We start from the raw sequence: 23868 nt of genomic DNA on the forward strand, positions 1-23868 counted from the left end.
TTAGAGCCAGGGAAAGAGATAGTGGGAATGAGAACAAAGAAAACAGAATTTTTGCCAAATATACTGTGATTCTGATATTCATTAATTAGTTTACTTTCCATTCCCGAAGAAATATAAGATGAAGGTGGACCAGCGTACTGGCCTTGTTGAAATGATTATGGATAAACTTGAGGACAAGGATGAAGGGACTTACACTTTCCAGCTGCAGGATGGAAAAGCAACCAATCAGTCCAGCCTGGTCCTCATTGGTGATGGTATGTGAATCTATGCTATGCTGTAGGATAGGAAAGTTAAACCAGGATTGGTAGTCATAACTTTTCCACTGTTTTCCTGATTTAGTACTGTTAAAAGTTCACGTCACAGCACTTGTCTGCCTCAAATAGAAAAGAGAGCGTATGTGAACTACTTTAAAAGTGCCCAGAGGAAAGGGAATTGTTACAGAAGTGTAAAATATTGAAGGTGTCAGGGCTTGCTTTTCTACAGATGCAATGATGTCAAGCCCAACCCCCCTGCTAAAGCAAGTTCCTTATATTAGATTGTGTAGAAAATGTGCAGTATTACACTGCTGAGAGAAAGAATGACCCAGTGACAGGATTCTCTTTTGACCTCCAAGGGAAAGAGTTGCACTGGTAACAATACTGCACTAGTAAATCATATAGTACATATAACCTCATATGCGTTAATGGTTTTCATTTCCAGTATTCAAGAAGCTGAGAGATGAAGCAGAATTCCAGAGAAAAGAGTGGCACAGGAAACAAGGTATGATACTTGAATACTTGTGATAATCATGTAAGTTTAAGAGTTTATTTATGTTAATATACTCTAAATTGAAATAGACATTTTTATAGAATCATAGAATCATTTGAATTGGAAGGGACCCTTAAAAGAGATCTAGTCTATTCTGTTGTGTAGTTGCTTACCTTCTGAAGGAGAAATGGGAAAAACAAAAGCACTTTAAAATATCACAGTGTTCTTATGAAGAAAAACAGAATTGTCTTTGTTTTTGTATCATGAATAGCACGCATGGTTTTTAAAAAAGTGTGTCTGTGACTTCGAACAGGTCCTCATTTTGTGGATCAGCTGGGATGGGAAGTTACTGATGAGTGTAACGTGATGCTGAAATGTAAGGTAAGAGGTAAAGAAAGCACTAAGTGCAGCATTCCAAGAAACACTTTGATCAACATCTGTTTAGATGGCTAAGAGGACTAAATAGATGGCCTTTGGTTTTGGATTCCCAACTGCATATTGCATACAGACACAGCCATTGAAAGCACCATGGGCTAATCCTGCTGGGGTTACTGCAAATGATCTGAGACTTCAGCAAAACTTACCTCCTTGTTCAGCTCAAAGCAGCTCAAAAACTGACAAAGACAGTGGTGAAATCCAAACAGTTTGTACTCCAGCAGTATAATCAGTAAACTTTGGTTTCTGTGCAGAAACATGATATCTGAACAAACAGCAGTGCGCTAATTTTTGTGCATGGAATAGGAGCAAAAGGCTTATGCAAAAGAACCTTCAGCAAGGGAAATATTCTTGTTTCATACCCTTTGAGTATCACCACTGTGTTACTGGGGACTAGTTAGATGCACATGCACAGCTTCCTAAGTCATTTAAGAGAGAGACCGGAACAGGAGCAGGGTGGGATGATGGCAACATTTGTTCTGGGGGAATACAGAGTGCCTGCCTCAGGGCCATAATGCTGTCATTCCCTGACAGCTCTCACATCAGTTCAAGGCAGTGAGTTAGGTCTGTCATCCAGTCCTCTGCGTGTTCCCCCAGTTAGTACAAGCATTGAACACTGTGCTCTTGCTGCGTATTTCAGACAAAACACCTTGGAATATAACTTAGACATTTTTCTTCAAGTCTGTCATTCATCCATCCAACCATCCACCTGCTAAGCAAAAAGGACCTTAATAGGTGTGATGAATCTTTGTGAATTCAAAGACTTTCTGATTATTGCCTTTTTATGTGTGTCAAAATCCCCTGGGATGGATTCACAGGATCACTGGACTCCTTGAAGCTGTTGATAACCCTTTTTTCTCTCTTTTATTCCCTTCTGTTTCCTCCTTGCAGCCTTCATTTTAACTGTGAGGCCTCCAGCAGCATCCTTGTAACTCACTACAATCAGGTTGGAAAGCTTTAGCTGTTCTTTCATGCTGACCCAGGGTTCAAACAGGTTAATCCATGCAATGTGAGGTCCATCTGACCAAATGGAGAAAATAACTATGATACGGTTTTTGTCCATTTTAGGTGGCTAATATTAAGAAGGAAACACATATTGTATGGTACAAAGATGACAGGGAGATAATGGTAGATGAAGAACACGACTTTAAAGATGGTGTGTGCACCCTGCTGATATCGGAGGTGAGTGACTGTCTGTGCTAGTCCTCATCTGAATTCAGTGTTGTGAATTCAGGTGAAAGATATAATCTGGTATTTCAACAGAACAATCAAAAAAGGAAGTGGGTTTTAAAAATGGAAAAACTCACAAGGCGTCTGCATTGTGTCTAAAACAAATTTCTATCTTTAACTGTTCATTCATGCTTTCAGGAAATGATGACAAAAGAGATAATAAGTATGACACTTCCTTTGCGTATCAGTTCACAACAGAATGAGACTGTTTATGTTGTGACTTGCACTTGGGAAGTGCTGCCCTCTCTGACCCTCATGGGAGCACCCTCTTGAAGTTGCTTGAGATTTACAGTATCAAGGTGTGGAGTCTGACTTGCATTAACTACTCAGTCTCTTTGGTTCTGGTTCTTCTAGCTGAGAAACAGAATTAGCATCAGAGACCCGTGCAGATTGAGTCCCTCCCTGAGCCCATCAAGGCATGGCCCAGCTGCCAGGCCCCGTCCCAGAGCCCCAGACAGGAGCAGGGCACTGGGGACACCAGACATCGGGCACATCCTTGGGGAGGGGATGGGGACAGGGTGAGCATGAGCTAGGATGTAGATCTAGATTTTTGTACAGAAACCATTTTGAATACTGTTTTTACAGTTTTCTAAGAAAGACACTGGAATTTATGAAGTCATACTGAAGGATGACAGAGGGAAGGACGTCAGTGAGCTGAAACTTACAGACACAGGTCAGAGCCCTTTCTGCATGCTGTAAGCCAAGCAGCTTGTATGTGAGGTCAAGGCAATACAGGCAGCTGCATGCACCACCTTCCTGTAGTTTCCTTTCTCCTGCATAAAGGATCATCTCACATGCAGATTTTTCAGTATGAATAGTATTTGAATATGCCTTATTGCATGTATAATTTTGGGAGAATGTGGTGACTGGTGCTAAGCTAGATGATAACTTGTTTCCTCAGGGCTCATCAGTAGTGAAAGTCAACAATCATAGGAAGAAATTATAGAACTAGGTATTTTTTATAACATTTCACTTTTTTATGTTTTTACATTCATATATTTTGAGACCTTTCCATTGTGACCTTTCATTGTGACCACTTAATTTTCCAAGCAACTGGGGAAAAATCAAATCTGTTATAATCCATATAGATGGGTTGTCATTCCAACTGAATATGGGTATTCACATGGAAAAAAAAAGAGAATATAGTTTAGTTCTGCTGCAGCAATATTCATCAAGGTAAAATAAAGTCTGAAAACTGTGGAATAACAGGCAAACACAGCTTTCTAATACTTTTTAAAGTGTAGATCTGATTTACTTTTGGAATTGCCTGGGGAAATTATTTCAGAGGCAGTGCTTGTTCTATGATTGACTATGATTGAGCTGCAGACACAGAGTCTTAGTTTATGGATTTTGTCTCCACAGCTTTTGCAGATCTGATGAATGAAGTATGCAGAAGGATTGGTAAGCATTTAAGTCACTTCTCTGATAAATGACTTGTGACGCTCAGTGAATGGCTGCAAATAAAGATGTGTTCTTCTTGCAGCTTTATCTGCAACAGATCTGAAAATCCAGAGCACAGCTGAGGGCATCAGGCTGTACTCTTTTGTCACCTATTATGTGGAAGATCTGAGAGTAGGCTGGGTGCACAAGTAAGTATGCCAAACCTTTGCAAAAGTTTGTGAGATTTGGTGTTTGTAGACTCAGAAAGAACCTAGATGTATGAGACAGACTAGGCCCAGTTCTTTCCGTCATCCCTCATGAGTCATGGCTACATTGCTTCAGAGAACTTCCTCCTCCTGGGAGGGAGCTGCTTCTTCCTCTGGAGCGGTTCTGAGGAGTGACATGTGTATAATCTATGGCACTGGCAAGTTCTGTTAGAGATCACTGCCTCTGGTTCAAAGATACCAGGCCTGGAGGCCTGCTTGTCTAAAAGCCATAATTCACAGGGACCAGGGCAAAAGGGCACATCCTCTTCATGCATGGGTTCATGTTTTGGAGGCAAAGCAAGCTTTAACATGCACCCAGGGCAGTAAAATCCAGACAGGGCCTCCTGTGACTTCTACAAGCCTAAATGGGACAGACAGGAGAACTAAGACTCTAAAAATAAACTTGAACGTCCAGCTCCCCATAAAATTAATGGAAGTTGTGTACCCAAATCCATGAGACAGCTTTGAATTCTCAGTCAGTGTAAAGAGTGGTACTGAAAACTCAGAGAAATAAACAACTCAGTTTACTTTAAATCTATTATTAATATTCTTTCTGCTTCATTTCGTGTGGACATGGTAACATTTCCCTTTCTTGGCACCCACTTGACATGGTAGCTCCAGGAGTCTCAAATGTTTGAAAACTGGAAGCAAATATGAATTGCTCTGAATTTTTTTCTCACTTCATTTTCTCTTTTTTTTTTTTTCTATCTTTCTTTCTTGTCGCTGTCTTTTCTCTATTTAATTTTTCGAAATTAATTTAATCTTGAAACACATGAAATTGATCTTTGACTCTCTAGCATATTCAAAGCCATCAATGAAAAAGAAAACGAACAGCTTGCTTGAGAAATATCATATCCTTCATCCAAGGCAATTAACTGTCGAGTTAAGAAGCTGAAAAATTGATCTTTTTTGTGGAAGAAGATGTACTCATGTAAAAATGCATTTGATTGTAAAAGCCAATGCAGAGCAGAACGTGAGGAAATGTTGAAACTAGGCAAACACCATTTGTAACAAAAGTGGGATTTTTTGTAGGTACAACCTTATATAGTTCTGCTGTGCCCAAGCAGAAATAAACTTATTCTAAGAAGAGAACATGAACATTCGAATATACATGGATTACCAGTCAGATTTTAAAATTCGTATAACATATCTGTAGCTCAGATAATACACTCAGCTGCATCTTCCTTCTGCAGACTTTGAGGAGAAATGGAAACTGAACAGAAAGAGTCTGTCATAACAATTCTGCCCCTTTGGTCTACAGTTGACATTTGGCTTGAAAAGCTTCAAAATATGATGGCATGCCATTCTACCTTGGAAGTCATTTAGTAACTGCAGACATTTCTCACAGAAAATCCTGTTTATATTCCGCTAAAATGAAGGGGTAACACTATTTTGTATTTTTCAGCGATACCCAGATTAGGTTTTCAGACAGAGTGAAGACTGGTGTCACTGGGGAACAGATCTGGCTGCAGATCAATGAGCCAACTCCACAAGACAAAGGCAAATACACAATGGAACTCTTTGATGGTAAAACCGGACACAAAAAGACAGTGGATCTTTCTGGGCAAGGTAGGCTGCTCACACTGTTAATACTACCTGAACACAGATATAACACTGTGGTGGAGTGGGCATTGCTACAGACCTGGTACCTTTGGGTTGTAGGGTCTCTGCAGCTTGGCATTGTGCAGTAATGTCATTCATTTGCCCCATACTGTACTCTCAAGTTATAAATTATAATTGATTTTTTCCTGTCCAAAGCTTGACTCAGAGTTGCCTATGGAGATGTCAGCCCAGTTTTTGAGTTTTCCCACAAAACCCCATGCACTGATTGGCAATGTTAAACACAAGTTGTAGTGTTGAATAACTTCTCTGTCTCTTTCTTTCAAACAATATTTGGAAGAGAAAGTGAAGGACAAGTTTGTTCTGTTACTCTTACTGTATTTTTTTGATGGATATAACAGGACTCCTTATTCTTCAGAGATGTCAAGACTAGTCCCTTTCATCAGCACAATGAAGGAATGTTTCAGGAACATATAAGATTAATTTAATTGTCTGATGGAAGTTCTTACTCTAAGAGAGCTCTCACATCCAAGGAGAAGATTAACTGCTTTGGAGTAGCTGGCTTTCTGTCTCGAGCATTTCCCATCCCTAAAGCTTTGCTTTGGGCCTGTAAGCTCTCTGGAAGGCCAATAAACTTACAGTCATCTCCAGGTTGCTCCTTCTGTATGCTATCCTCAATTTCTGAGAAAAAGAAATTTTTTCTTCCCTTTCAAAGTGGGAGATGTTGACCAACCATGTGACATTAGCTAAGCCTGAATTTATGAAGGAGACAAGAGTTCGCTGTTTGATTTGTTCATCGCCATCAGTGCAATACTTTAGAGCAGATGTGAAGAGCACTTGGAAAAAATAAATCTCTTGTATCCATAAGCCAGTAGTCTGTGAAGTGGGGTGTACAAGACAATTTACTAAGTTGTGGGAAGGAAGCATGAGAACTTCAGTAACACTGAATATAATTCATATTATATTATTATATTATAACACAGTATATAATTTGTAAATAAATGCATATTTATGTATTGGGATGTATGTGCTCAAAACTGTTTTTACTAATAGGGGTATGTGATCAAAAAAGCTTGAATAGCATTAGTGTGGTATGTTTTGGATTACTTCCTCTGTTTTATGAGGTAATTTCAACCTAATGTTCTTTCCCTATGTCTTTGTGTTAAATTTTTAATTTTGGTAGAGAAAAATAAGTGTTTATGCATGCATATGTGCATAAATAGTTGCTGTATACATGACTGCCTTTATCAGTTGAATCATTTAGCACTGTAGAGATTATATAGTATCACAGCATGCTTCCATACATTAATATTTCTTTAATGATGTCAGGATTTATAATTTAGTTCCACATTTTAAAATGACAGTTGTGATAGCCTATGTTTGAACCTACCTTTAAAATCAACTTTTCTCTTTATCAAGCATTTGATGAAGCCTTTGCTGAGTTCCAGAGATTAAAGTAAGTATTACGCAATCCAGCAGTGGAACCCATAAAATAATAATGGTATTTGTTTGTTTTGTGCTAGAGCTAAAAATACTGTATGAAACAAATCCTAGTCCTACAGAAATCTGTAGGAGTTTTGCATGTGACTGCATTGCAACAGTTAGGTAATGAAGAAAAAGCAGTATTGCCAAGCGATGAGAGGCGTTTTCTTTAACTGATCAAAGATAACTTAAGAGATAAGCTATCTATTTTTCAATCACTCTATGTAAACATTAAATGAAATTGAATTTTCTCTTTGTTTCTTTTCAATCCAGGCAAGCTGCAATTGCAGAGAAAAGTAAGTGAGGCTTCTTTGACCGTAATTGCAATAAATGGTTATTGAAGGTTCTCTCCCTACACAGGAAGGTTGCCTGTTGGGAGAAAGAAGACACGTATGAATGTGTACATGCATGTGCATGTCCTAACTCTCACTGGCTTAGCACCAGGGGGAAGCAAGAAGAGATTTAACATTTGCACATTGCAGCTAATGGCACTGTAAATGTGGGTTGTGTAGATATTTTCAGCCTAAGATCTTGTTCTCATTACCAATTGGTTTTATCCAAAAATCACCTCTGTTGTTGAGATATCTCATGCATATTTTATGCCCGAAAGTCACTCTGTTTTCTGAGATAGAGGAAATCACTCAGCTGGTTTTGAACTATCTGAAATGTTAATGGCTCTGCATTATGGAGGGGGGTAAGAAAGCAGCATAGTCTAAAGACAGGTCCCTGAATCTTCTGGCACTTTTGGATACATTTCAATTCCAACACAACAATTAAAATAAAAATATGTAATAATTGTCTAAGGAATAAGTCATTAGAATTCAACTTGGATTATTAAGATCAGTATTTTTCCTGTTTCCAGAAAAATCTATAGGAAAATGTAACAACACAAAAAGTTATCCCAGTGCAGGTATATAAAAACAAAAGCAGAACTGGATTTTAAGAAAAACAGAGAAAAATGGGTAGAGGAATTGGAGCTAATTCCTCACTGGACATAGACTCCAAAGAGAACGGGGTTTGGCTGTGCTATGTACAGCAATTCCTGGTAGGCCCAGCTGAGATGGCAGGATAGGACCAGTAATGGCCCTGCCCTGGGCAGTTCTTTTCTAACTGCATGATTCATACCATCAGGTTGTCATTTACTCCAGAGTGCATATTTTACATTAGATGAGTACATTAGATGAGAATATTCTCTATTGTCCTTTCCTTGATCTGCCAGGCTCCACCAAGATTATAACTAACATAATCCATGTCCCAGAATAAGTGCATCAAAGCCTGCATGTGATCAGCTTATTTGTATTTATGTAAGATTCCTACGGGACTTTGAGCTTAAAGTTGTAGGCCAGATACCGATCCTGTTTACATGGAGACCCATGCAAAGCAGAGAAATTTCACTGCTTTCACCAAGACTGCAGCCTTTTTTTAGATCAAAACATAAGCTCCAGCACTTTCTTAGCTGCCATTTATTGCTTCTCAAAAGCATCACTTCTCATCTATCCTGCTGTTTACAGCACTGGATCTAAAAAAATCAATATTATTATTTTCTGTATGCGATCACAAGTAACACTGAATTGATGGTGAAATGTGCAGGATGCACCACACGGACTTTAGTTCTGTCCGGTAGGTGACTGACACCAGCTGTTAACGCTTCTGTTGCTGTGAATGGAATGTTTCTAAAGTCCAAATGGTGTGCTGAGAATGCTGAGTAGTTCTTTCCCAGCACAGATATCAGAGACAAGTTGTACATAAATAAGATAAGAGAAAAGAACTGGAGGGGGAACAGAATCTGGGACGTGGTTGATTTTGAGACACCAAAGTAAATTATGCTCGTTTCTTTTCAGATCGCGCCCGGGTGCTTGGAGGTTTGCCCGATGTTGTCACCATCCAGGAAGGCAAGGTACAGTGAATTCATTGAAGCTTTTTCCAAGAGCCAAACAGCTCAAATGTCTTTCAATGACAGCAAAATATTCTTTTTTTTTTTTTTTTTTAATTTTATTTTTAAAGATTCCATCTATGACATCTGTCACATTATTCATTCCCTGTCTTCTGTACATAACTCAGTGGTCTTGCACAGATGGGTTTATTTATTTAGGGCAGCGTCTTTTCTTAAGAATTAGATAAAAGTGAGACAACAGTGTGAGCTGTGATTCAAACTCCTTATGTAACCAGCTCTTTAAAAATTCATACACAGGCCTCACAGTTAGATTTTTACTAACAGGGTGCCACTGATATAGGCTACACCAGGGAATGTTTTAATTCACTTTTTCTTATAGGATGGCTACTCGTTCTGTACCTGCTGGAGTTAACTTTTTCACAACATGGCACTACAGTCAGTAGTCTGCCTTTTAAACAGTGTAAAACCAGTAAACTGTTGCAACTCAGTTCTCTTCCAGACCAAAGGAGAAAGTTTTCTGTATTTCATCAGCATAAATGGGAATGAAGTCAGAAGGCACTGGCACTGGGTGGATTATATCAGCAGAGTTTAGCAAAAAGATTATTGCAAGGCACTCTCAGGAACATGGCTGTGCCACTGGTCAGGCACAGACCAGATGCCCCAGAAGGTCAGTTTGTAATCCCATAAACTTTCCCCAGCACTCTGCTTCTACAAGTTGTAGTACAGTAGGACTGAAACTAAAAGCAACTGTTCTTCACCTCCCTCTGCTCGGCCACCAGCCACTTCCTTTCTTAAGTGTGGGCGAGCACCAAAAGTAGGCATATGAGCACAGCTGAAAACCTGTAACATGACAACTACAGCAAAACAGCTGCCTGGTATTTCCACATTCACCTAGTAGTGGTTCAGCTGGGTTAGAGGTCTTTGATAACGAGCTGGGCAGAAATGTTAAGACTCTAAAAGCTTGGACTGAGTCTCTTAACATTGTAATCCGTAGCTATCAGATAGTGGGCAACAGCAATTCAGGGAACACTGAGCATCTTGGCATTGTAAAGTGAAACACCATTTGATAAACCTTTTCACTGAATGATTTAGCAGCTCTGGGAATGCTGTAAAAACAAGCAGCATTCATAGAAGTATTTTAATGGTAGGTAGAATACAGAAAGAAATGGAATGCATTTGCAGACTCTCAACTAATGCTGCTTGTGCTTGAAGATGAACTTTTCATACTGCTTTAGCTTGTTACCAGTGTTAAGCTCTCTGCGAAAGAGAGTCAAAGCTGACTATAAGCTTGCTGAAGCAAACTGTGTACATTCGACAGAAAGGGAGTTTGTAAAAAATGAGTTGCTAAATTTTACCCAGACACACATTGCCCTTGAAAGCAAGGACATTTGTGATGTTTGAATAAGTGAATGGAAAATTCCCAGAACTTGAGACAAATATCCCTGACCTCATGATTCTGAACGCAGTAGATGATTGTTTTGAGAAACAGAGTAGGTCAGAGAGTGTTTGGGGAATGCACTGCTTGTTTGGGTGATGTTGGCTCATCTGCCTATTGCTTGCACACACCGGAGAAACAGGAAGGCAGTTCTCTGCATCTATTGTGTAATCCATGCAAACTGCACAATCACCACAGTTTTGAAAAAGAGTAAATGCGGTAGCAGAAGACTGGCAATAACAAGCTCTGACTCTGAATAGAAGTTCAGCCATAACTAGAGTTCAATGAACAGAATGGTACTGCTATATTGAACTTGAAGCATATGCATATCTCATAGACTTAATGTTGTGATTGTGATGCTATTTTCTGGCTTTCTACAAGTGAGCTGAAGGTATTGCACCTACCAGAGCTGATCAAACAGTGCTCCAGATGGCCTAAGAGGCTTCTGATGACATACATAAATGCACTTTAGCTTGGGGATGTAATTGGAAAAGGCTAAGTGTCAGCTCATGTTAGGGAGAATTTATCTGACAGAAAATACTAGCATAAGTTTTGTGTACAGACAGTCAAATTAACCTAAGTGGCTGTTTTATCAAAACTAAGAGGGGACTATTTTTACAAGAAGACTTTGGATCCTGACAGATGTGCACTTTCAAACATAGAACCAACGCATTACATCCCTCTACCTCCAGCTCCTCATTCTCCCCTTCTGCTGGGGGTTGGTGCCTCCACAGGTAGGCTGGAAGAAGGGAGTGAGTTCCCATGACTTTGTTGCTTTAACTCACGCACTGCCCAAACTACCTATGAAGGTATGTGCTAACACGCAGGGAGAATAGCAGTGCCTGGAATACAACATATTTCCCTCTGCTGCTGTATTCCCTACTCATGATAATCTGCAGTGTAAGGCAGAAAAGGCAAGCAGAAACACAAAAGGCCTGGATCTGCAGCACCTAATTGCTCCAGTTGTATAGCCATCTGTGCCCCAGCTACAGATTTCTTTCCCAGTTCTGTGGAACTCCGAAATATTGAGAGGTAAGGTTTGCTCATGCAGGGTTTTTCAGATAGATCAGATTTCCTGATAGATGCCATAACGTCTAGACACGTTTCAAGTCCTAATAAAGATATGTACACATAAGCAAAGACAGTCTCCAGTTCAAAGAACAGAAAATCTGAAGCTGATAGGTACAGTCACAGTGGGTAACCACTTCCATTTGGCTAAGGTGCCATAATTGTGGAACTGTCTTCCAAAAAACATTGGCATGACCAAAGATCTCGCCATCTACACAGTGAGTTATAAGATATATCTCTGCACAGTTGTTGCTGGAAAATCAGCAATAAGAGTTGGGGACATCAGGAGGAGCACCAATGCCAAACAGGAGCTAATGATGTGAGGTTAGGCAAAATGTGACTATTCTGGAGAATGACTTAGCAGTGATGACTCTTTATTTTGCTACTGAACCTCTTTGAATTTAGGAGCACTGACACCACTTCAAACACCTGAGGTTTGTATAATGTCACTAACACAGCAGTCTGGATGAGGACATAAGCTCATTAGTGTCTTGCAGTGGCAGCTGGGGCAACTCAGAAATGATCTCATGCTTGCTAGAAAACTAGAACACAATAAAGAAATACTGAGTACTGTAAGGGACATGTGTGCAATTCCTGGCTGAGACTAAAGCTGAGGGCATGTTTGTATTGAAGTGTTAAGGGAAAGGGAGAAATGTAAAACCATTTGTTTTCCGCATGTTTTTCAAAAAGCTGGACTGATATGGTGATCAAAACCACATTCTCACCAGTGGGCTACAGGAGAAGGCATTCACAGTCCCCGTGTTGTCGTCAGATATAGGTGCTGCAGGATGTCAGATAGAGGCCATTTCCACCAGGCTGTAACCACCTCGCACTCAGGACAGCTTCTTTCTGTCAATGCCAAGATATATGTGTTGGTGTTGGAGGAAATATTTTGCCTTCCCTTTTCTTTTCATTTTAATCTTTAGGGGATGTGGGATGTATGTTAGTTTGATTTTTGTTCTCAGAGGGTACATTATTTATTTATTTATTTGTTTGTTTAAATAGAGTTCTCAATTTTTACCCTGTCCATTTCAGTAGCTTTCTGGATGCCTTTATTCTATCCTATCTTCCACTGTCACACTACCATATAAGGAACAGGAAAGGGAAAGTAGCCTGTTACTGAGACAGCAGTAGTGCCTAAATGTGAATCCTTCTCAGTTGCCTCTATTTTGAATGGTTGCTTTTTTTGTTTTGTTTTTTTTTTGTTTGGTTGGTTTTTTTTATCAAGAGGCTTTAAGAAAAATTGAACAGAAACTTGATTTCAGTCAGGTGGAGCCACAGTCATCATTCCTTATGTATCACTGAACACCTTTTTCTCTGCAGTAAAAGTCCTTCAAATTCCACTACAGAAAAGGTTAGATTCTGCTTTGACCAACATTTTAAGTTTGGCCCCATGCACTATTTGGTACTTAGCAATAAATTGATTCCTCCCTAAAGAAAGGCCCAGAGAAAGGCATTTGTGCCACTGAGGTTTCATTGGAATGCTTTTCGCATTTGGTTCTCTATGTGACGTTTCCTTCAGCAAACTCTGTGAGAATATTCCCACAGCACTGTGACCAGAGGAGGGGATAACAGCATTCTGTCAGTCCATGTGTAACAGCATCTCTCAAACACATATTTCTCCATTGACAAGAACAAAGAAATGAGATCTGAACACTGTGTGCACATTACTCCTGCCAGCCTGCAGAAGCCGCTCAGCTGCTATTGATCTCTCCAACAACTGATTCTTTGATCATGAAGATGATTCCTTCAGTTTGCTGGGGCTTAGAACCTTACTAGCATCAAAGCAAAATATTTACTTAAGCACCAAAGAAACAGTAAAGTTTGTTTTGATTTCCATTAAAAACCAGTTTTTTAGGAGTGAATTAAAACAAATCCATTGGAGGAGCTGTCAGGGCATGGTATGTAAAGATCCTAAACAAAATATTCCAGGGACACTTCGAACTTAGTTACTATTTTGAAAAGGAAGATGCTTTCTTTTCTTCTGTGGCAAATATATAGAGAGCTTAACCTGAACAAATCTGCCTGATAGGTCCTCAAATTCTTATTTTATGTCTTACACAAAAATGCAGGTAATAGCTGATTTTATATTAAACATGCATGGAGAAGGCCCTGATAATCAGTATTAGAGAAGAAAGTGCATACAATATTGAAAACTTTGTAATGGAGTTTTCAAATTGAGTTCCATCTTTTCCTTTATAATAGAGGAGACTGACAGAAGCTATTGATTGCTGATAATACGCATCCATTTACTAAAAGCAGGAAGAGAAATGCAGAGAGAGGGAACATTTGTAAAATTATGCATTAAAAATCACAGCAAATATTTATTGACTTATATGCGACCCTTTTGTACTTTTTCTCTAGGCACTCAATCTGTCTTGCACTGTCTGGGGAGATCCTACCCCAGAAGTCTCATGGCTGAAGAACGAAAAATCGTTTGTGTCAGATGCTAATTGCATCCTGAAATTCGAAGCTGGGAAAAATGTCAGCTTCACCATTTCTGCTGTGTCCACACACGACTCTGGGAAGTACAGCCTTGTGGTGAAGAACAAGTATGGAACGGAGACCAGTGATGTCACCGTAAGTGTGTTCATACCAGAGGAAGAGCAAGAGAACAATAATGAAAATAAGAAAACGAAAGCGTGAATCTAAGAGTAGAAACAAAAGCATAGGGGAGATTTTGGATGACAATGTTGACATAAAATGTGTGTGTAAATGGCTTTCTGTTTTAAGCAGGCAGCCTTGGATTTTTCCATTCACTTCACTTGTGTTTCTAATGTGCTCAATTGTGCCAGGGAAAATAGTGCCTTTCCTGAATACTTCCTTACTGCTAACTTCACAAAACCTAGCTGTGCCATCCTCACCTAGGCCAAATGCATGCTGGCTGAAAACACATTTGCACAATTTTACCTCGTTCCTGGGGTGTTGGACCCCACAACACAAACAGAGTGAAGAAGCATTTGAGTGGAGGCAACTGGCAAGATAGATGGAAAAACTGAAAAATGATCAAGGCATTTTTGAGCAGCAGTTTAGGTTTGTTCCAACTTTGGTAATGTAGCATAGATGGAATGTGTTAGCAAATTCAAACAATGGAGAAATTAGTGCTGGTCTTCGTCTACATTAAGGCCCCTCTGTATTGCTGTGTTAATTTAGAGAGGCCTTAATATGGGTGTAGATTACATCCATAAGTATTGCTTAATCTGCCCAGTTGGGGTAAAAGTACTGTAATATAAATGAAAACTAGACTTAGGAGGCCGGAAAACTAATGTGTGCATGTGTCTGCAGAAATGTATGATCTCTATGTTCACAAATAAATGGATTCACTTCTTTCATTCTGTCACGAGTTTGTCTCACTGTGTCATGTTTTGGAAGTCACAGCTGTCCTGGTTGTTCACATCACCTTACCATCTTAACACTCACCACTATTGCTTTTAGCTTTCCTTTAGATCCACATTAATCTTCACTTAGCTTTTACCAGAAAAATCCTGATGGCATCACTTCACGTTTTTCTGTCCAGACCTTCACTGCTTCACAACTCAACAAGGCATTTTTGCCAATTCAGCCACAGGTGTAGTTTCATGTGGTTCTGATCATGAATTTTGATAGAAGGGTATTAGGTAAGTACATTGTTAGACTAAAACCTCAGACAATTTCATCCACAATTAACACTGGAGATCAGAAATAACATATTTATTCAAGATCCTTTGAGAATACAAAAATAATTTTAATTGGAAAGTAGAAAAAAAAAATTCTTTTCCAGGCAAGAGTATTTCAGAACCTTTCATCCAAATCCAAAAATATTTCAGAACCATTCGTCCAGATCCAGAACTCACTTCTTTAGATTAAAAGCTTCTTGTTAACCATTTTGCAACAATATCACTGATTATTAACTGAAAAATAGCAATGGAACATGTCTACTTCCATTCAATTGGATGTGTGCATATCATATGATGCAGAAGACATTTTGTAAGGGTATTTAGCAACAGGACAAGGGAAATGGCTTTAAAGTGGAATATGGTAGATTTAGAGTAGATATTAAAAATAAATTCTTTACTGTGAGGGTGGTGAGACACTGGAACAGGTTGCCTGTAGAGATTGTGGATGCCCCATCCCTGGAAGCATTCAAAACCAGGCTGGATGGGGCTGTGAGCAACCTGGTCTAGTGGGAGGTATCCCTGCCTATAGCAGGGGGTTGGAACCAGATGATCTTAAAGGTCCCTTCCAACCCAAACCATTCTACGTGATTCTATGATAAATGCTCATGAGCTGTTTTCAGCCCAATTGCTAGCTAGGAGAGTAATGTGCCATATTAATAATTCTTTTCAGAATTAGTCTCAGAATTGCACAGTTCTCCACATCAAAATCTGAAGAACTGCTATATGTATTTTCAGTGTTCTGTATAAGGATATATCTGAGTGTACTCTTCACATACTTTCCCTTGTCATTTTTAACTACAGCAACTGTAGAAACAGTGCTGTTTCCTAGGCACTCATTTTATTGCAGTACTGGCTTTTCAGGAAGAAAGAACGGGCAACTTGGAGAGAGTACAAGGAAGTTGCTAGCAAGGAGAAAATCAGAAAGACTAAAGGCCAGAATGAACTCAACCTGGCCACTGTGGTAAAGGATAACAAAAAGGAGGCCTAAGGAGAATCAGGTCTAGCTACCATGGGTTCATGAAAGGCAGGTCTTGCCTGACCAAACTCCTCTCCTTCTAAGACCAGCTGACAGCCTGGGGGATGAAGGAAAGTCTACTGACATAGTCTTAATTACTGGAGCCCATCCTGTTCAATATCTTTATTGATGATTTGGATGAGGGGCTTGAGGGAACCCTCAGTAAGTTGGTAGAAACTCCAAGTTGGAAGGAAGTGTCAATCTGCCTTTGAGTAGAAAGGCCTTACAGAAGAGTCTGGATAGGTTGGATATATGGGCTGAGGCCAATGGGATGAAGTTCAACAAGACTAACTGTGAACCCTGCATTTTGGTCACAACAACCCCAGGCAGTGCTACAGGCTTGGGGCAGAGCGGCTGGAAAGCTGCGTGGAGGAAAAGAATGTGGGAGTGTTGGTCAACACTCAACTGAACATGAGCCAGCAGTGTGCCCATGTAACCAAGAAGGCCAATGGCATCCTGGCTTATATCAGAAATAGTGCTGCCAGCAGGAGTAGGCAGGTGATCATCCCTCTGTACTCAGCACAGATGAGGCCACACCTTGAGTACTATGTTCAGTTTTGGCCCCTCACTACAAGAAAGACATCAAGGCCCTGGAGTGTGTCCAGAGAAGAGTAACAAAGCTGATGAGAGGTCTGACTGGCCCCTCCTCAAAGGTAATACCAATAGGACAAGAGGGAATGGCCTCAAGATGCACCAAGAGAGATTCAGGTTGGATATTAGGAAAGGCTTCTCCAAAGCATTGGAATAGGCTGCCCAGGGAGGAGGCTGAGTCACTGTCCCAGGAGGTGTTTAAGGAAAGGGTAGATATTGGAACTTAGGGACATGGTTTAGTGGATATTTGTGGTAGGTGGAGGTTGGACTAGATGATCTTAGAGGTCTTTTCCAGTCTTAATGATTCTATATTCCATGATTCTGTGAAGATGACACTAATAAGTTCTGCTCAGCTAATGCTTACTTAAATCCTTACCATCTGAGGCTTAATGCCAGCCATAGCTAATGATAAAGGCCAAGTGGATTTGTGAGGGATTTCTTAATGTCCAGTACCATGAAAAGTACTACATGCTACCTTTATCTGGCATAAATTTATTTTCTTCTAGAATTAATTTCACATCAGAGGGATTTTTAACATTAAATTACATAAAAGTATTGTGTTTTCAGAATCTCACATAAACAGCAAATGTATTCAGTCATTACACAATCTTAACTACTAAAATATTTCAAACTCAAATATTTAATGGGATTCTTGCAATCTTAAGTGTGCAATTACGTACATTAATGAATCACAATCTCAGTTAAAAATAGTTCAGACTATTTAGTTACTGTAGCTGTCTTTCAAAGTAAAATGAATTCATTATTAATTTTCAAAATACAATCAGGGGAATATCTGTAATTTGAGATGCAGCAAGCTTTCTGAGTTTAAAGAAGAAATGTCAAATTATTTCACAATTTTACTTAGTATGATAGGAAGCCAGCCCAAGGATGAAAAGTAGGTCATTCTGTCCTGGTCCCAGAGCATGTAAAAGCAATATTTCATCTCTTGTCCATCTTCCCGAGCCCAAACAAGAATTTGACTTGCCCCTTGCAAGACCTGACATTTATTACTTAGTATTAGAATAATCTAAATAAGGATTGCATTTGGGCGGTAGCTTGTTTCTACTACTTCGTCATCAAAAATCTCTTCACCTGCCTCTATCCATTCAGCAGAACTGCAAGGTAACACAAGAATTGGGCCACCTCCCAGATAATCTGGATTCTGCATCCCTTTGGTTCAGAAGGTGTACATGCCCTGAAATTATAGTTGTTTCTATACATATTGCTCCCAGGGACTCAGCTATGATGATTTCAAACAAAATTTGTCACACATTGCCATTTCTCGCTTGTGCAATTTTGTTCTTGCTCTGCTACAGGTGATTGTGATTACTGTGTCAGGCCAGACTGACACAGCTAAGCACACTGTTAGCATCTCAGGACAAAGTCAGAATAATATAACTGTATCTAAAAAGAAAAAAGCAACTACTATGAGCAAACCACAGCAGGAAAAGGAAAAGGAAAAGAAAGGTAAGAACATTTTCACCTTTACAGATGGCCGTTCCAAAGGAAAAATTGTTAAATGTTATGCAATAATAGTCTGTATCAATCATTGCCTTCCAGGTCCCAAACAATCCAGTTTACAGCACACATGCCCTTAACTGACAACAAATATAAAGAAGGAATTTCCAGGTTAAATAAAACCTAGTGATATTTAAATCAACACTTTTAAATCCCTGTCCTACTGAGCTACAGGCTCTCATCTTGGCTTACCTGACTGATAAAAGCTTTTAAAGCGTAATAATACAGTCAAATTGCTGATTGCAGAGAAAACATGTATACACACAGAGATTATTTTTATCAGCTAGATAAACGGCACTGTCAAAAAAATAGGCCAGGGTAATTAAGGGACCACAGATGCCAAAATAACTTAATTTTCTCAACCAGTTTTTATTTTTTTTCTGACCAGATAGCTACCATTTGAGATCAGTGAATTGTTCTTTCTTAGTTTTATCTCCACATTTGATGACAAAGTTGGAATTACAACCATCTTTCCACTCAGAGTAGAGAAAGAGCAGAATGCAAAAAAGTCTCTGGTGGTTCAGCATTCTTGTATATTACAGATTGTTGCCCTTATTTTAGACTCTTCTATAAGTGTTGCTTGGACATTGATTTATTCTTCACAATTACATTTTCCTCATTCAGAGCATCTTATCTCCAAATAAGGCTTAAATTCCAACATTATCAGAATATATATTTTATATACTTTGCCCAAATACTTTTTGTTTATATACATTTGCACAAACAAAATATTGCAAAAACGTTATATCATTACTGACAGACCGTTTTATATTCTTATTTCCTCCCCTTTCTGTTGCTAAAGCATGAAGCAGTAATTAACTGCATTTCTTTTCTCTCTCGGTTGCTGGTATGGGTGACTTGGACATTTCTGAGCAGTTCTGTAAATGTGATTACTTACATGAGAAGCAATTATTTCCGTGTGTACATATTCTGCAGGTCCCATCCATTAATTTATTTAATTAGGGACATAAATACTTGGTCTTGCTTTGGCTCTCTGAAAAGTACTGACACTATTTGTGATACTGAATGTCTTTAAATGGGTGTGGGAAAAGGAATGGAACATACCTCCATGATGCTGAGCATAGTAAATATAAATAAATTTTATTACTTCTCCTAAATCAGATATTAAGCCACATGTAGATGAAGTTATTGCCACAGAAGAGACATCTGATTCAAAAGAAATCCCCAGAGTGGAAAAAGAAAAGAATATAGAGAACAATCAAGAAACAGCAAAGAAGACTCATGGAAAGGCTGCAGCAGCAAGAACAGTTCCTTAACCTATAGAAAGCCTGGGAATGGGGGAAAAAAAATCACTGGGGAAAAAAGCCTTGAGTTAAATCCTGTGTTCCTGAATGAAGAGTATGAATTTGCTATGATCTTACTATGTACTAATAAGTTCAAGTTGAGATTTCATGAGTGATAGACTAGCCATATTATTTTAACACAAAAGTGTGAGTGTTTTTATACGATTCATAATACTTCATAACTTTAAACACATAATAGGTGTGCAGTTACGTCTCAGTATCTGCCCCGTCTCAGTATCATTGCTAAGTATCACGACAACAACCCATTACTAACAAGGTAATTTCAATTACTAAAAATATCCATGAGAAGCAGAGGTTATTAGAATGAATCCTGTCCAGAAGTGACTTATCTACTAATCTGTAAAAGAATGTTGAAATCAGTTACATGGATTTGTTAATCAATACTTGTAGACCATCATATTTTGAGGCAAATACCATTTACTTTCTCTGAGTATGTACGATCCTCTTAATGCCTTGTGGGTGACACTCTTCACCATGACCACTGAGGCCACAGGGGGAGATCTCCAGAAGCAGAACCATCTCCTATGGCCACAGGAAAGCCACAAGTGGGTTTTCTTTTGTTATAGGTTTCTTTCATCCACATCTCATTCATCAGATGGCTGAATGTTTGGCCACTTCTTACCACGTGACTGCTTTTCAGTCCTTTCCACTTCATCAGTTCCTTCCCAGTCCTGATGAGGTACTGTGGATATTACAGTACTAATCCAGAAACCATCAGCTGCCCCAAGTGCTCATTTCTCCATGCCATTTTTGCTATGGCAACCATGTTTCTGCTTCCAAGACCTGACAAATCCACTGTTCTCCTTCCCCTCAGTAACTCAGCCCCACTATCAAAATAGTTAACTATCTCGTTCTTCCCCTCACCAGCATCAGACCCCCGCTTTCATAAGAAAGAGTATAGCTATACATTAAGCCTACCAATACACAGCCTTCATAAATGACTACATACAAGCCAAGAATCTCTACTTAAGTCATTAATGTGTTCAGTGTGGAAAAAAGAGTAGAAATTTAGATAAGATATTGGGGAAATTTTTCACTCAAGAGTGGTGAGGCGCTGGCACAGCTGCCCAGAGATATGGTGCCCCATCCCTGGAGGCACTCAAGGCCAGGTTGGATGGGGCTCTGGACAGCTGAGCTGCTGGGGGTCAGCCCTGCTCATGGCACGGGGTGGGACTGGGTGGGCTTTGAGGTCCTCTCCAATGAGGATGTATGAAAATTCAATTTGTTTGTGGGTATCCTGGAGGAAGCAGAGTTCAAGCTAAAAAAGAAAAAAACAGATCAATAAAGCAAAGGTCAGAATTTCTTTTGTTAATATGCAAGCAAATCCAACTTTTAAGTAATGAGAAATTATTAAGTATGTGAAATAAACATGTTTAATTACTAGGAAAATATGTTTATTGATTTCCACTCTCAAAAAGCTCAGTCATATTATGTTGGCTTTTTCCAGATGGCTTACTGATGAAAGATTACTAAATCCTGTTGATATTTCTAGGGTGTTAGATCTATGACAAAAGTGGATATGCTGAAAACACAAGAAGCATCACATTTCTAACACACCATGATAGAACTGTTAGCATGAAAAAAAACAATAAAAAATTTTAAAACATTTAAATGTTTAACACCTGAGACACTTACACCTGTGAAATCCATTTCTTTTCAATAAAAAATCCAAAAGAGCTCTTTGCAATTCTTTTTGAAATCAATAGAAAGATTTCTGCCTGCATGAAATGTTTTTACATTGCTTATGTGTAAGCAATTACAGTAATAACTGAAAAGATAAAGTATTCAAACAACTTAGATGACCCACAGAAAAATGTAAGATGCAGCAGAGAAAAAAAAAAAAGGCAGAGTAAAATATTGACTGCTACACCAAAATAATAATAATAATAATAGTAATAATAATAATGAGGAGGATAAACTTGAAATAAGACTGAATTAAATCATCTAAATCAACTAAATCATCCTACTAGTCTTAGCTACAGTTTGGCACAGTGGTAATTCAAAATTACATTGCATCTTGTTTTTGCATCCATGTATCATTGTTTAAATTCCTAGAACATTGGAGGAGTGTCATTATCTAAGTGTAGGTCCCCTACACAAACACAGGAAGCAGCATTTCTATGCTAGGAGAAATGTTAATTACAACCCTAGTACATACAGGTTCCCATGCAGCTGTTAGAAAAAACGATAGATATCTATAGATGTATGATCACTTTGCCACTGAAAGACAGAGGTTGGCCTTTCAAAATATTACAAAGCTGCGGGTTGTTTCACACAACTCTTAGTTGCTCTTTGCCCTGGTAATTATTTCAACCTGACTTACCTCTCTGAAAATCCATCACTTCTTACAGCTCCTTTGGGTTGTGAGTCTGTCTCTCACACGCACCAACGGCAGTAAGTTATAAATAGAACCAATTCTACCATCAAGAGCCTGATCCAATTCCTGTAAGATGCCACAGGGCTTTTTTTTTTCATGTGTTTTAATAGAAAACATGCTGGATCTTAGAAGAACACTCTAAAAGAGTCCCAAACCTCAGATTAAAAAAGCCCACTTTGCTCCCTGTGAAACCAATGGTGGGTTTATTTTTGCTGTCACTTTAGCAGAATCAGGTCTTGAATTTTTGTTGAAAGAAAACTCAGAATTTTCCTGATATTTCAATTAAATGCAGTGACAATGCTTTAAAAATTAAATTAAAATGGACCAGAGCTTGGTTTAATTTCAGTTATTATTATTATTATTAATCTTGGATAGTTACTTACAAAGCTGGAAACTGAGTCTATTTTGTTCTACTGAAAATTATGTTAGCTACAAATACAGCATTGCTATGCATAGTAATCAACAAACACAAACATTTCAAATGTTAAAGAATATTTTAAATTATTTTTTACTATTCAATCTGTAGCTGTTCACAAATGTGCAACAAAATGTTCAACATTAATATTAGCAGAATTGCTGAGTATATTGAAGTTTATTATGCTACAATAGTTGAATTTTTGGTTGTTGTTGCAATCTTACTGTAAAATTTACATCCAGTTCTCCATGATAATTATGGAAATTGTCTCAATCTCTGTCTTACATAACGACAGAATGCAAATTATTTCTGAAGCCATAAAATTTCCTATCAAACACAGAGCCATTTGGCTATATTTAAAATCAGACACTGGCCACAATGTTCAACTGAAGCTCCACTTCTGGATCAAATCTCTATGTCACTTATATATGCCATTCCAGCAGTCTGGAACATACTGGAATATTCTTTACATTGTAATTTATAACCATATAATAAATCCCTGTTCTAGTATTTAACAGAGTGGGAAACTGATGTACACGAGCTATATTATCTAATCACCTCCCAAAATTATAAAGACTGTATTTCAAAAATTAAAGATGTGAAGAACAGGCTTTGCACAGCACTGCAGTAAAGACATTGTGATTCTACACGTCTCTGAGCTCTGAATATTAGTGCTGGATTTGTTGCCAGTTACTAAGGAAGATCTTTCAGTTGTCTGAGACTGATTAATCATAATTTGCTAATGCATAAAGTGATAGTACTTGAAGCAGCAAGCTGCAAAGTGAGGTCATCCTTAAAGCAATTAGTCTAGGGTAGGCCTCTGCTCTGTGTCTTTGGAAAGAAGGCATGGACAGTATTTCATTTAAACTGCACTTGCACTGACTGGACACCCAAAACAAATCTTTCCATGCTGCAAGTTGTGTTGCTGAAAGGACAATAACTTTTAAGAACTGAAGGGAAAAGGGTAACAAAAGCAGTAAAGAGAAAAATGTAAGAGAAACTGATCTGTTCCACAAGTGCTGCTGGAGATGAAGGTGAGAGGCAGGGAGGGGAAGAGGCTGAAAGCCAGGACAGGAAGGAAGGCACCAGATTCATCTGCAGTCTTACGCAGGCTTCCCTCCTTTTCTCATTTCCCACTTTACATGAGATGTCTTTCCTGTAATCTTCCTCTTCTGCACATTTTCAAGCACAACATCTTTACTCTCCTGTTTCTCAACTTCTGTCTTCTATCATCCATCCTATTTAATGGAGTCATTTCCACTTAATGTTTCATCACTCTCACTAACACAGTAGTAACATACAAACTCCTGCTTAATTAGGTTGTGATTTTGACACAGATAAGGATCTCTACCGTATCTAAATCAGAAAATAGTTTGTGAAACACCTGACTGACAAAGAATGGAGAAATGTTGCTCAGCTGAGACTTGATCTGAGTGTGCTGACTGAGCCCAACACCCTAAACCAACCCAAGCCA

At 38.8% G+C, this 23868-nt stretch overlaps 1 protein-coding gene across 3 annotated transcripts in view; it reads left to right on the forward strand.

Moving 5' to 3' along the window:
• Window positions 1-20987, forward strand: part of MYOM1 (myomesin 1) — a 77213-nt gene extending 56226 nt beyond the window's left edge. For 2 of the 3 annotated variants that reach the window (XM_031588920.2, XM_090137425.1), the window contains 14 exons: window positions 110-254; window positions 700-759; window positions 1061-1128; window positions 2251-2364; window positions 2998-3085; window positions 3775-3813; window positions 3896-4001; window positions 5464-5627; window positions 7038-7074; window positions 7374-7396; window positions 8942-8997; window positions 13862-14077; window positions 18076-18226; window positions 19400-20984. In XM_031588920.2, the coding sequence (XP_031444780.2) occupies window positions 110-254; window positions 700-759; window positions 1061-1128; window positions 2251-2364; window positions 2998-3085; window positions 3775-3813; window positions 3896-4001; window positions 5464-5627; window positions 7038-7074; window positions 7374-7396; window positions 8942-8997; window positions 13862-14077; window positions 18076-18226; window positions 19400-19554 (1422 nt within the window). In that variant the 3' untranslated portion in view covers window positions 19555-20984. Of the gene's footprint in view, window positions 1-109; window positions 255-699; window positions 760-1060; window positions 1129-2250; window positions 2365-2997; window positions 3086-3774; window positions 3814-3895; window positions 4002-5463; window positions 5628-7037; window positions 7075-7373; window positions 7397-8941; window positions 8998-13861; window positions 14078-18075; window positions 18227-19399 lie in introns of all 3 variants that reach the window. The other variant, XM_090137424.1, reaches the window with a different exon arrangement.
• The last annotated feature ends 2881 nt before the right edge of the window (window positions 20988-23868 follow it).

The sequence above is a fragment of the Phasianus colchicus genome, chromosome 3 (genome assembly GCF_987193195.1).
Source record: "Phasianus colchicus chromosome 3, bPhaCol1.hap1.1, whole genome shotgun sequence".
Lineage (NCBI taxonomy): Eukaryota > Metazoa > Chordata > Aves > Galliformes > Phasianidae > Phasianus > Phasianus colchicus.